Source organism: Natator depressus, chromosome 12 (assembly GCF_965152275.1).
Source record: "Natator depressus isolate rNatDep1 chromosome 12, rNatDep2.hap1, whole genome shotgun sequence".
Taxonomy (NCBI): domain Eukaryota; kingdom Metazoa; phylum Chordata; order Testudines; family Cheloniidae; genus Natator; species Natator depressus.
Genome location: NC_134245.1, coordinates 8,070,232 through 8,083,513, shown reverse-complemented (window position 1 = coordinate 8,083,513; position 13,282 = coordinate 8,070,232). Strand labels below are relative to the sequence as shown.

The 13,282-nt window shown below is 39.8% G+C and overlaps 1 protein-coding gene across 3 annotated transcripts in view; it reads left to right on the top strand.

The window, feature by feature from the left end:
• RSPRY1 (ring finger and SPRY domain containing 1) overlaps positions 1-13,282 on the top strand; it is a 56,280-nt gene that overhangs the window by 41,403 nt on the left and 1,595 nt on the right. For all 3 annotated transcript variants that reach the window (XM_074968522.1, XM_074968521.1, XM_074968523.1), the window contains 4 exons: positions 7,091-7,202; positions 8,366-8,468; positions 9,353-9,505; positions 12,269-12,373. In XM_074968522.1, coding sequence (XP_074824623.1) covers positions 7,091-7,202; positions 8,366-8,468; positions 9,353-9,505; positions 12,269-12,373 — 473 coding nt within the window. The remainder of the gene's footprint in view (positions 1-7,090; positions 7,203-8,365; positions 8,469-9,352; positions 9,506-12,268; positions 12,374-13,282) is intronic.

Here is a 13,282-nt window from a genome sequence, read left to right as displayed (position 1 = left end):
ATAGCCTATTGAAATAATTGTCCATGTTTTATATGGATTGCCTCTTCCTCTTACGTTTTTTTTCCCATACATTTGGCACTGTTACAGTTAGTGAATTTAGTACTCACGAAAGGTGCTGGAGTGACATTTATCTCCAGAAGTACAGCACGGTCATCAGTAGCGAGGACTTTTCTTACCCACAGTTGCATGCCTCAACACTGATCTGGAGCAGTAGGAAGGTAGTTCAGTTTTTATGACCCATTCCACTCTTGGCCTCTGCTCCAACTGCAAATAAGGGTGTCCGGTTATTGCCAGCTGTGTTTTTGTGAAGTGATCGCCTGCCTACTAAGAGCTGATATGCTAGTCATTTGATGCATCCGATGAAGTGAGCTGTAGCTCACGAAAGCTTATGCTCAAATAAATTTGTTAGTCTCTAAGGTGCCACAAATACTCCTTTTCTTCATTTGACTTAGGTCATCAAAGAGCCATGAGGTGGGTTTTCTTACTTTTTTTCTCCTATTTCACAAACTTGGTGACTAGAGATTAAAGGGCCTCTAATCTACATGAAACCATCTGCTCGGGATAGTTTAATATCTTTGAATGTGGGGGTGGTAATCATACTTTTGTATTTTTAGTCTAGAAAGCAAGGATTAAACTGGATGTATATTAAACTGTTTTGCCAACCTAACTTTGTCCTTCTCTAGACTCCTTCCATAAGCTCCCTCTGGTGTGTTCTGTTTGCTCACACTTGCTCTGTTCAGTCAGTATCTGACACCGCAAATTCCTAGTGCTTGTACGTATGTCGCTTTTTAAAAAATACTCTGCAATTGCATGCATTAATTGGTCAAAGTCTGTGATCATGGGATAGTTCAAATGATAACAGAAATGTGAGTAGGATATTTATTTTTTCCATTTCCCTACCTGGATGAATCCTGGTGGAAGATACCAATATAAAGAGTTTGCCTGCTCTTTTACTAGAGAGGAGCAAATAGCACTTCAGAACAGGCCAGGTGCTAACACTTCATTTTCCAGTCTGGCAAGGAATTGGAAGCTCTCCCTGTTTATGTCAGGAAAGACTAATTTCTGATGGGGAAAAGTACATATGTGGAAATAGCATGCCAAATGTTCTCTTTCCATGCCCTCCAAAAATAAAATGAATGAATTCATACAGACATGAAAACTGCCTGAGGCACAGATTGAGAATAGCACAAAACAGGCATAAATGTCACTTGGTGACATCATTTGCATTAAGTACTGGTAGTTTCATTCTTCATTTCAAGCAGTCACATCTAGTTACTCACTTGCCTTGCAAAGTTCTATTTACCTGTGACTAGTTTTATGGGGGAATAAAAGAGCTTCAGTTTTTTTTCATAATCTTCACAGCAAAGGCCACTGTGCCTTCACAGTAAAGGCAAATACCTTTGTGATGTGGCTTTTTTGTTTTTGGTTAGTTTTGTGTGTAGTGTTTTGTGTGTACATCTTGGTTTGTAAATTTTCAGGCTGTTGTAAACTCAGGGGTACTCAGACAAGATGGGGGTAGTGTAAAGGTTACCATGGCAGCCTTGTTTTCAGAATTGCCAGGTTTGTATTCTCCACCTGAAAACTACTGTTAAAGTTCCTTCTCTTCTGCTTTTTTTAATGGAATCTGTTAATGCTTTCATAGCAAGTGTGTTCAGCTTACAAATAAGGATGGCTTTTCTAATTGTTACCTTTGCAACCTCACCCAGCATCTGAAAATCAAACTCTCTGGTTCACCCATAATCACTATTAATAGTTCTGCAATAGAAATTTATAGGCCTATCCTGCTGCCTCTGAGGTCAGGTAGCATTTTACCATTGACTTGAGTGGGAACAGGGTAGGGTCCTTAGTTAACAATTCCGTCTGTGCACAAGCCAGAAGAAAATCCAGGTCTCCTCTATTGCGTTGTCTCTGCAGAGCTAACAGGCGCATCAAGTAGTAGAAGCTCATTCCTTGGTAAAGTCAGCAGGCAACAGATCTGCTTGCTATCCAGTCAGAATCCTGAAATTTGTTAAAATCTTCATATTACCATAGTCATTTTTTGGTCATCATAACACTTTAAGATAAGGAAGCAGATTATATGGAGTTCTGTTTTGGGGTTTTTTATGTTCTAATACAAGAATGACCAGAGTTAAAACTGCTCAGAAAACTTGTAGAAAAAAATCGTTCCAAAACCTGATATACATTACCAAATACATTCATCAACACCAACATCTACATTACAGTAAGTTGGTATGGGCCAAGGGAATGGAAGAGAAGGATATAGCGAGAAAAGCAGCTAACAGGACGGTGTAAGAAGGAATAAGATAAAGTAGATTCCCTGCCCCCATTAGTTACACTTCCTGCTATCCTCTCCCTTACATTCATTCATATAAGTTACTTCCCCGTGCTGACATAATTTACACATCCGATTACATCATCTCTAAATATGGCCCCTTGCCTACTGCACAGTATTGCAAAAGAAATGTAAAAAACTGCAAGCCTGTCTTGAATACCAGAAGTTGCCGACACTGACTGTAATGGAAACTGTTTGTGAAATGAAGCAGCAACCCACCAGCCCTTAAACTAGAAGAGGCTTAAAAGATTTTCCCCACTCACCCTAAGTAGCTTGACAGTTTGTTTGGGGTTGTTGTTTTTTTCTGTCTGATGTGCTTCCTGTGAAGAATTTCTAAGTAGGAAGAATTGATAATGTCTCTATTTAAGGGCTAGAAGCTTGCTTTACTATTTATTTTTCCCTTGATTGGATATTTCTGGTATTCTTTCTGCCCAGAATCTTTTGTAGGCACTTATTTTTGAATGCATCTAGTTTTCTAACATTTTAGCAGATCTCCAGTTCTTGCAGCCCTATGTTAGCACCGAGATTACATTTGAATTGAAAATTGTCAGTTTTGTTGATAACCATGCATTGTTAAGTTTACTAAATACTGTGGATGCGTTTCCTATCCTTGATGTCACTTCCTTCTTGAGGCATCCATTAACTAATATGGAATTACCCAGGTAGATGAGTTGCTCTTCTTGATATTTTTGACCAGGGTGGATTTGATTTAAATCAATTTGATTTAAATCACTAGTCAGGAAGACTCGATTTAATCATGGATTTCTACATAAAAGTGCATTCTTGTTGGTGGTTATAACCATAATACATATTCTTCACAACTCAGATGTAGGTTTCATTTTTAGAAGGTACTCATGATACATTTTTAAAGTGATTTATTTTGAAAACTTTTCAGATTAGTTTTACAGCTATATCAGAAAATGAATGATTGGTTATTTCATTTACCAAAGGTAATTGAAGCAGATATTTATGAAGTCATTGGGAGGTGAACTATCTCCAATTCAATAGGTTAATCATTAATATTTGGAGGATTTTCTTGGCATGCTATATTAGGAGGAGAACATCACGAGACAGACATTAATATTGTTTTATTTAAAACGATGACATTATGTATTCTGGATTCTTCAACAGCAAACATATAATTTAACAAAACAAGCATCTGAATGTTTGAATTTAGTTAAACATTCAAGTTTTTTAAAATCAGGTTTGTTTTTGTTAATTGTTTTGAACTAAAATAGTTAAATGAAATATTTAAAAAAAAAAAAAAACAACAACAACCAAACATTAAATCGACCATGTCAGCCAGGTCAACACAAGAAACTTAAAATATTGGCTTCTGCAGCTAACTCTGTCATCTTCACCTTCATTTTCCTGTTTGTTCATAATCTGGAAAAGAAAAACAAACTTTCCTGCTTTTTCAGGTCCCAAATTTCTCAATTTGGAATGAATGAGTCCACAGGAAGAAAATATTCTTTCTACACCAGCAGAAGAAGCTACTGCTCTTAAAAGTGAGATTATCACTTCAACAGTCTCTGAATCCAAGTGCTTACATGACCCACCAGTTCACTGGTGTGACTTTCTTTAAATCATCAGCAAATATATATTTCTTGAATGGTTCTCATTCCCAAACTGGGTCTCTCTTACGGCCTGCTGCCATTATAGGCTTTTCTTTCTAGTGAGAGAATGGTATGGTAGATCTCAAATCAATAAAGGCTACGCTCAGAAAGACCTCAAGACTTCTGGAATATGCTGCTCAAACAGTTTCACTTTTGTTTCTATTGCCTGTCCCTCCCTTCTCACATTTATCTCCAGACTTCCTCTCCTGGTCCAGATCCATTCCACCCCCAACAATCTTTTATTCATTGAACTTTTCGAAACTTTGCACTTTTAGAGAGAGGTAAGGGATTTGCTCTGCATACACAAATTTGCAGAGGGACAGTAGGGTTGAGGTCTGTTGTTTTTTCACCTGTAAGTAGGTTGGTTGGTTAGGCAGGCAGGCAGACACATTTTTGCTGTTAACATGCATGTTATCTCAGGAGACACAAATCCAGTCTGAGAACTGCAAAAGTAAGCCTCTATGATGGTATCTTCTAGACTGACTGAGTCCCATTGGGTGGGTAGATTATTTAGGTTCTATACAGAAGCCCCTGGAACCCCATAATATTCAGTCCCTAATCCATGAACTATTGGAACTAATTTACAAAACTTTTCTTAAACATTACATGAATATATTGTCTCATACTATAGAATTAGAATTTATAATCCCTATTCCATGATGAGGTATATTATAGCTCAAAAAGTTACCTTAATTAAAACTATCTTTAGATAGGTTTTTTCCTCAAAAAGCATTTTAGCAAAAAAATCTGATTTAAATTGGATTTTTTTTATCATTGATTTTTATCCACCCTGTTTTTGACTTCTGTTATGTTACCACTTGACATCTGGCTTTCAGGGATATTTGTTTTAGCATAACGAATTTTGAGCCATGCTTGGCCTGCTATTTTTGCCAAGTTGTCAGTCTGTCTTTGTAACTTTTGGGGGTGCTGCTCACTACCACAATATCGTCAAGGTCGTCTAGACATTAGCCATCTAGCCATGCTGTACCAGTGTTTGTGTTGCTAATACACTTCTTTGTTATCCAGTCTACAGCAAACAGTAGAGATACAATGCAGTCCTGTTTCACTCATGTCAGTGAACCACTGTCTGATTGATCACCTTTATAGAGCACTTCACATCTCTACGTGGCCTTGATGACTTTAGCTGGGATTCTGTAGAGCTGAAGAATGTTCCACAATGTATGTTTGTGCAGGCTAGTCTGATTGTTCTACTTTATAGAGCACTTCTACGTGGCCTTGATGACGTTAATGACTTTAGCTGGGATTCTGTAGAACTGAAGAATGTTCCACAATGTATGTTTGTGCAGGCTATCAAATGCTTCTTGAAAATCAATTAAATGGATGAAGAAGGGAGCTTCCCCTTCTAGACATTCTTCTATGGTCCTTTGGTGTGAATATCTGACCTGCACAGGATCTCTTGGGCTTGAATCCAGCCTATTCTTCTCTAAGCTTTGCATCCACTGCCTCTTTCATCCAGTTTAGTATCACACTGCACAAGGCTTTCCCTACAACAGAGGAATGTAACTCCTCTCCAGTTCTTAGTCAGTAAGATTAACCCTTTTCGGAATATTCTGACAATTATTCCATGCTCCTCTTGGTGAGGAGGGGGTCTCTTTTTCCCAAACTTCATTAAACAGCTCTCTGTTTCGTTAGGATGGTGGTAGCAAGTATTTTAAGCATTTCTGCTGTAATTTGATCATCTCTCGCTGCTTTATTTTTCAGCTTTTTGATTGCGGCCTGTACTTCTGACATCTCAATTGGACTAATGTTTGTCAAGTTGAACAAGTTCATTTGTAATGTATTTGGGGCTATTTATCTCGTTAACACTTGAAAATTGACTGATTTAGCTATTATTTGGGACCTGTGAGACTCACGTTGTTGGAGTACGGGCATCTCTGCCCTTATCAAATCCCACAGAGCAAGCAGAAACTCGTCTCTTCTTCCATACTGCTAATTGGTTCCTCCTCGTCAACGAAGAGAGGTGGCTTTCTGATGAGGGATATTGTTGTCAGTTACTGCTTGCCCCCAAATGGGTTTAGTGAGGAGTCTCGAAAGCTTTTTATAGTAGTCTTTGGATTCGTTTTGGGGGAGCACAACAGAGGGCGTTGTTTTTCCCACAGTCTTGTTGCTGGCAGCCACTTCCTTATTTGAAAATAACTAATATAACTTGTCATTGTCTCAAGTTTTTGTCAGCTCTTGAGTTTGAGAGTAGCTTCGGTTAGACGAGAGGTGGCATTGTGGAGAAAACAAGTAAAATGTTGCTGTTTAGATACCTAGCTTTGTTGTAAAGATGATATATCCGATATTAATCAACATATAAAATGTATAGTCCCTTTCATTCAGGGAGCTCGAAGCACTTTGCAGACACTAATCCTTACAACACCCCTGGGAGGTAGGCAAGCTTTATCCCTATTTTACAAGTGTGGAGGACGTGAGGCCCAGAGGTTCAGTGACTTGCCCAGTGTCTCCCAACCAGTTGCTGGCAGAGTCACAAATAAACCCCATAACTCCTGACTTAGCCTTGTGCACTATCCACCAGACCATATTCCCTCTTTGACCCGTGGAAAACATTGTAAAACCTGGGTAAACAATAGTACAAAAATTGTGTGGAACATTGCAAACACCACCTCGGTCGTGCTCTGTTACCCAGCAAATGCCCTGATTCGTAATACTGAGTCATTCTGTCTGCTGAACATAGATCAGAAATGAGGTGTGTGGTCAGAGCTGCCTGAGAGGAAGCTCACCTGGTATCTCTGCTCTTGCTAAGCCTGGTTCAGGTAATGCTATTAGACTGTCCTCTTCCAGGAGCATTACATTCACTCCTAATTTTTTTTTTATTTTTTTTTTTAAAGGAGTAAAATCCATTTGACCTTGAAAATATCTCTCCCAAAGGAGGGGAAAAAGTAAATATGCCTTCCTAAGAAGAGCTGTGTAGTTCTGATGCATTTTTAGGTGGAAAGAGTAAGGAAGTGATACTGAATGAGCGGTGTGTGGGTGTAAGTGAGAGAGAGAAAATAGAATAGAATAAAATTAAACTTCTTCTTAGAATGAATGGTTTGGTTATGTAAAAATAGACCTCCAGCCCTTTCCCACAAAACAGGAGTGACTGCAGATTAAAATGCTGTGCTTTGTTTCGCTAAAGGAAGGTTACGGTATTGGGGACGACGAGTACTCCTGTGCATATGATGGCTGCCGGCAGCTGATTTGGTATAATGCCAGAAGTAAACCACATTCCCATCCCTGTTGGAAAGAAGGTATTTTCTTCATCTTGTGGCAGTTATCCTAGCCTGCTATCACCAAAGAGCTTTTCTAGAATACTCACGGGAGGAATAGCCTGTAGTTGGAGTTTATTAGCAGTTTCAGAGAATCTGAAGATGAGGTCATCTAGCCAACTTCTTGCCATTTCAGGATTGTTAATTACTGTACGCTTACTGGTGTTCTGTCTGGTTTCTTAAATGTGTCCTGTGAAACTGTCCACCACTTCTCATGGAGACCTTCCACAGCCTAACAGATCTCACTTTGGGGAATCCCTACCACCACCACCAGTTATTACAGGCGGTGCTGATAGCACCATCTTAGCTTAATGTTGTCTGATACTTCCTTTTATAAGATCCTGTTTTCAGTTGCTTATAACTTGGCCAAATTTAAATCATTTGGGGAGAAATTTTCCATGCAAGGTGTTTTGCCTCGGGCTCATCTGTCTGTCTTCAGCAAAAATGGTTTGGCTGTTTCTTAGAACAAGACTTGGGAAATACATTGTTTTGCCCCTGTATTTAAAAAAAAAGAGGAAATTCTGGCAATCTTTGCTTTGAGAAGCTATAGTGACCCCTTTTCTTTGGAGTAGGAACTTGAAATTTGGGAGGAGGGTGGCCTTTTTCTCCTTTTTTTTTTTCAGGGATGTGCCTGTAATCCCATGAAAATCAGCCCAAATTTGCCCAAGTTACAAAATCTTTGAAATACCTGAGTTTGAACATGTGCTGCAGAGACTTCTTCAGATTTTAGCAGCTAAATTTCCTGAAGATTGTCTGCACTGGGCATGCTCCAGCCTGGGGAGGGAATGGAAAGAGGCAACCCTAAAGCCTGCATTTGCTAACTTTTGAATATTTAGCTTAGCAATGTTAATGTTCCTTAAATGTAGCTGTCTATGTGCAAATCAACCTAAATCTTCCTTTCCTTAATTTCATCCAATTTCCTCCTAATTATACCCTTTTTACTATGGTAAATAACTCTTCTCCCTCTTTAGTGCTTATTCAAATAATGGTAGGTTGTTCCCTATTAATCACTCCTTAGCCAAGCTATTCAGTCAGCTTCTTTAACCTTTCCTCAACAATCAGCACCTCCAACTCCCAATCATATTTGTTGAATGCCATAAATACCTGAACCTTAATCCTAAAATATTTTTGTTTTTGTACATAAGGAGACACAATAGGATTTTTACTAGATTTGCAAGAAAAGCAAATGATCTTCTATTTAAATGGAAACCAGCTTCCTGCTGAGAAGCAAGTGTTTTCATCTGCAGTGTAAGTAATATTTTCATTTTGACAGACAAGTATTAAAATGCAATATGGATAATGGTTCTCTTTGGTTAAAAGAAAAAAAATTCAAATTCTGGGTTTAGTTTGACAGTAAACTAATATTTACCGGTCATAGATGCTATTGCTCTTAAGCAGAGCTCCCTGTTGAAAGTACTGAAACCAGCTAAAAATCAGTGACATGAGTGTGAATTTACAAATGGATTTAAGGGCCAGAGGAAACACATTCTTTAGCCTAAGTTTAATGCAGCTTTCTGTCATGCAATTTTAGCAATTTACGGAACACTTTCTCTATAATATTGTGGATTTTGGTTCTCTGGGAGATAAAATAACAAAACCTTGTTCTTGTTGCTTCAGATGTGTCAACTTTTTGCACACTCCTAATTTGCTCAGTGTTCTCCAAGCTTTGTGCCTTGGCAAATAAGAGAGATTGGGTGGGTGGCAGCGGCGGTGATGTGAATCCTTTGCACTTGAACCTGTTCCCCAAACAGCAACACACAGCCCCATTTTGGACAAAACAGTTATTCCTGCTGAGGTGGATGGAGAATAGTGTTGTCACGCACTCAGGTGCATGCGTTTGCCTCCACATAGATGCAGCTTATCCTGTTTGTAGCCAGTAGAGGCTCTGGCAGACAGTGGCAATGGACTTGGTTCACATATCTTAATTAAACTGAGAAATAATGAATCAAGTAAGAAAAATACATGCTGCTAAAATCAGGTTCCCTGGAGTTTCTCTCCCAAATAACAGTGGCTGGATTACAGTACTGGAAGTCTTGTTCCAGCGTGGGATAGCGTTTGGTCCAATAGGTATGTCCAGCATGCTCTGTCTGTACTATTGCTTTCTGATGTTCATGCTGTCCTTCATATTGCAGATCTGGCTTTTTTGCTGCAGCTAGTTTCATGTCCTATCAACAATGTGAGTTCAATTTTGGAGCAAAACCTTTCAAGTATTCACCTTCAATCAAATTTAGCACCTTTAATGACTATGCCTTCCTGACAACAGAGGAGAAAATAATTTTACCAAGGTAGTCTCTTTCTGCTGGTTATGCCACATTCATACAATATACAAATGTGTAGGTTTGAACAGGATGTCAGATTTCTGGTGTAAATGGTCTAACATTGTAGTCTCCGAACATAACTTTGTGATCAATTCAGCATGTGATTAGTCCTTACGTGAAAGGGACATGCTAGACTTCAGGCTCCACTTCAACAAAGCATAAAAACATAAGAATGGCCATACTGGGTCAGACCAAAGGTCCATCCAGCCCAGTATCCTGTCTACCGACTGTGGCCAATGCCAGGTGCCCCAGAGGGAGTGAACCTAACAGGTAATGATCTAGTGATCTCTCTCCTGCCATCCATCTCCACCCTCTGACCAACAGAGGCTAGGGACACCATTCCTTACCCATCCTGGCTAATAGCCATTAATGGACTTAACCTCCATGAATTTACCCAGTTCTCTTTTAAACCCTGTTATAGTCCTAGCCTTCACAACCCCCTCAGGCAAGGAGTTCCACAGGTTGACTGTGCGCTGAGTGAAGAAGAACTTCCTTTTATTTGTTTTAAACCTGCTGCCCATTAATTTCATTTGGTGGCCCCTAGTTCTTGTGTTATGGGAACAAGTAAATAACTTTTCCTTATTCACTTTCTCCACCCCACTCATGATTTTATAGACCTCGATCATATCCCCCCTTAGTCTCCTCTCTTCCAAACTGAAAAGTCCCAGCCTCTTTAATCTCTCCTCATATGAGACCCGTTCCAAACCCCTGATCATTTTAGTTGCCCTTTTCTGAACCTTTTCTCGTGCCAGCATATCTTAAGCACTTAAGCTTGTGCTTAAATGCTCTGCTAGATTTTTGTCCTATCTTCCTTCTATACTCATTAATTTACCCTGGCTGTGCAGTTTTACCTCGCACAGTGTTTAAAATACACATAGTAAAAATCACTTCCTGCTATGTATAAACTGTGAAGTTAATTGAAGAAAAATGATCTTAATTAAAATTGGTGTCTTGGCACAAATGAGGTCACTTTTAAACATTGGCCGTGTAGAAGCACTTTGCAAGCAATTGTAAAGCCTGAAGTGATTGCTCTCTTCTCTCCTTGGCAGCATCCTTCATAGTAAGGAAGTATTTTTATTGAGATTAAGAGATGTTGGAGTGGCCTGGCAATTCCCCGATTTCTGAACAGCTTAAGACCTCTTTTGGCTTAATTTATGCTCAACTTCTATTTGGATAAAATCAGCATAAATTTTGCATTTCTGCAAAAAGGAAAAAAAATTCAATTCTAACTTTAGGTAATCAGTAAAAGTGTGATGCAGTGCAGGAGAGCACAGTGCTGGGAACCAGTGGCCCTGCTTTGCCACTAACTCACCATGTAATCTGGGGCAAAACCCAAATTTTTAAACTTTGGTGCCTAAAGATAGTTAGTGTGATGGGGCCACTCACCTCTCATGAGCACTCCCTAGCTGGTGTGCCTGTGCCTGCACTTTTTCCAGCTTTGCACCTGCTACCACCCTCGCCAGGTGGATCTTGGGTGATGCAGCCCTCCAGCCGAATCCCACAGTCTGCATGTGTACAACCAAACCCCTTCTGGGGTACACAATTCAACAGGGCCTATCACAGTGCCCTGAAGACCCTTCGCCTTCTGGCGAGTCCCAACTGATCCCCGCTCTCTAGCTGAGCTGCGCTCTCAGTTCAGTTCACTCCCCTTCTGGGGGGGTATCGAAAGTCCCACAAATGCTGAGAGTGGGTGAATAAAATCATCAAGGGACTGAACCTCCATTGGTACCGTCTATCCCAGATCCACACAGAGTTCCACTGAATTCACGGGAGTGCAGAGTGCTAGTAGCCCCATTGCAGAAGCAGGGCTGACCTTTTATCATTTCTTGGATATTGAAAGGAATTCTTTGCTTTCATCAGTGAAAGTTCTGATGCTTTTTCTCAGGCACCTTTCCATATTAACGTTGGTGACTGTTAGTGTTTAGAGACGTTGCTGCACTGTTTACCCTACACTTTTTGACTGTTTCCTTATTTCGGCCTCCTCCCTGTGTTCATTCAAAACTTATCAAGAAAATTACATACTAAATCACCTCTTATTTTTAATCATATGTAGAGGGGCCCTCCAACTACTTAGCATTAGTTGCTCTTTAGAAGAATTGCACTGTCACTTTTTCCATCGATTTTTCTCAACTGAAATTCCTTGGTATTGGTGTCACTTGAGAAGACAGCTCTAATTCTAATGTTAGAATCCAAACATATGGAGTAAAGTTTTGGTTAACTCGGTTCCTTGGACGTTTCCTTTATACTAACACACCATACATTCCCCTCTCCATCCTAGCCTTTGCTCCTGTTCCTGTGTTGGTTGATAAGTTGGATTGTTGTCCCTCTCTTGTATCTGTTCTTGTAAACAGTTTTACAGTATTGTATGGTTTCTGAGACTTTGCATATTGAGAATTTTTTTAAAAAACATTCCTATTATACGAGTGTATATATCAAACTAAATCATAAGAGGTTTGTTTCTTAAAGTGTTCCACTTTGGAAGTCATAGGAAATGGAGATGGGGGAAAAAAGATGTATTGAGTCATCTAGTCTAGCCACCTCTTCCAACCGTCCCCACAGCGTAGCTAGAATAGGGTTGTTAGACTGTCCCAAATAATTTTACATTTGTTTAGGAATATTTTTACTGTTTTTAATTGTCAATTAAAAACAAAAGAATTTGTGTATTGGCCTGGATCCATCACTCAGGTGTGTAGTTTAGTGATAAATGTTTTTCTCGTACATCTATTTCAGACATCGACGTCTGGCTTTGTTGAAGCAAGTGAGTATCCGAGAGAACTGCTGCACGCTGTGCTGTGATGAGGTAGCAGACACAGAACTCAGACCCTGTGGACACAGGTAAATTAAACACACAGACCTTGTCTGTTTGCACCGCGTTGTGTGAAAATGCGGTCAAAGTAGGACTTCTGCTCATCTCTAGTGACTACCCAACCTGCACGAAAAGATCCATCCCTTTAAAGATTTGAAAAAGAGTACAGGATAAACAAACACTAGTCATCTGACCATCTCCCTCAACAAAACAGATGTAATATCCAAGGTGGTGGGTGTGTGCAGTTGCTAAGCGTAGACCTGCTTGTGTGTCTCTTCACAGTGCCTGCTCTACCAAATTTAACTCCTTGATCTGGAAAGTGTCTTGAGATAAGTATAGTATAAAAGCTCTACATAAAATGCAATACTGTTTAGAGAAAATCAAGAATGGGACTGGATTTTTAATGCAATCTGGATCCTTTTACCAAGTTACCAGTTCAAATTCAGTTAAGTACTGATAATGTCATTGCCATGATGGTTTTTGAATTGCCTTTATGAAATGAGTTTGCAGCTAAGTGTCCAGCTCTTAGTGACCTGTGGGCACCACTATAATATGCCTGTTGGAATTGACATTCTTGTTGGCAGTTAGCAGAAAGACAAAGGATTGAGTGGGTGTGCAGAATATACCCCCCCATCGCCTCTAGTGATTGGCATTCTAGGTCAAGAGTCAGGCAAATCAGTGTGGGGAGACTTGCACTGCCATTGTCCAAACCCTACCTGGTCTGTGGGTTAATGAAAGGGTGACTGCACTAGAAATTGCTCAGCAGCATTAAGGACCTAAATCCTGCAAGATTCTGATTGCTTCCTGCAAGGAAGGGCTTGAGACTCATGAGCTTCCATTGACTCTAGTGGGAGCTGAGGACACAGAACCGAACCTTCACATTGAGGAAAATCCATCTTGCTGACCCTTTTTCCACAGTGGTTGAATGAAATTTTTGT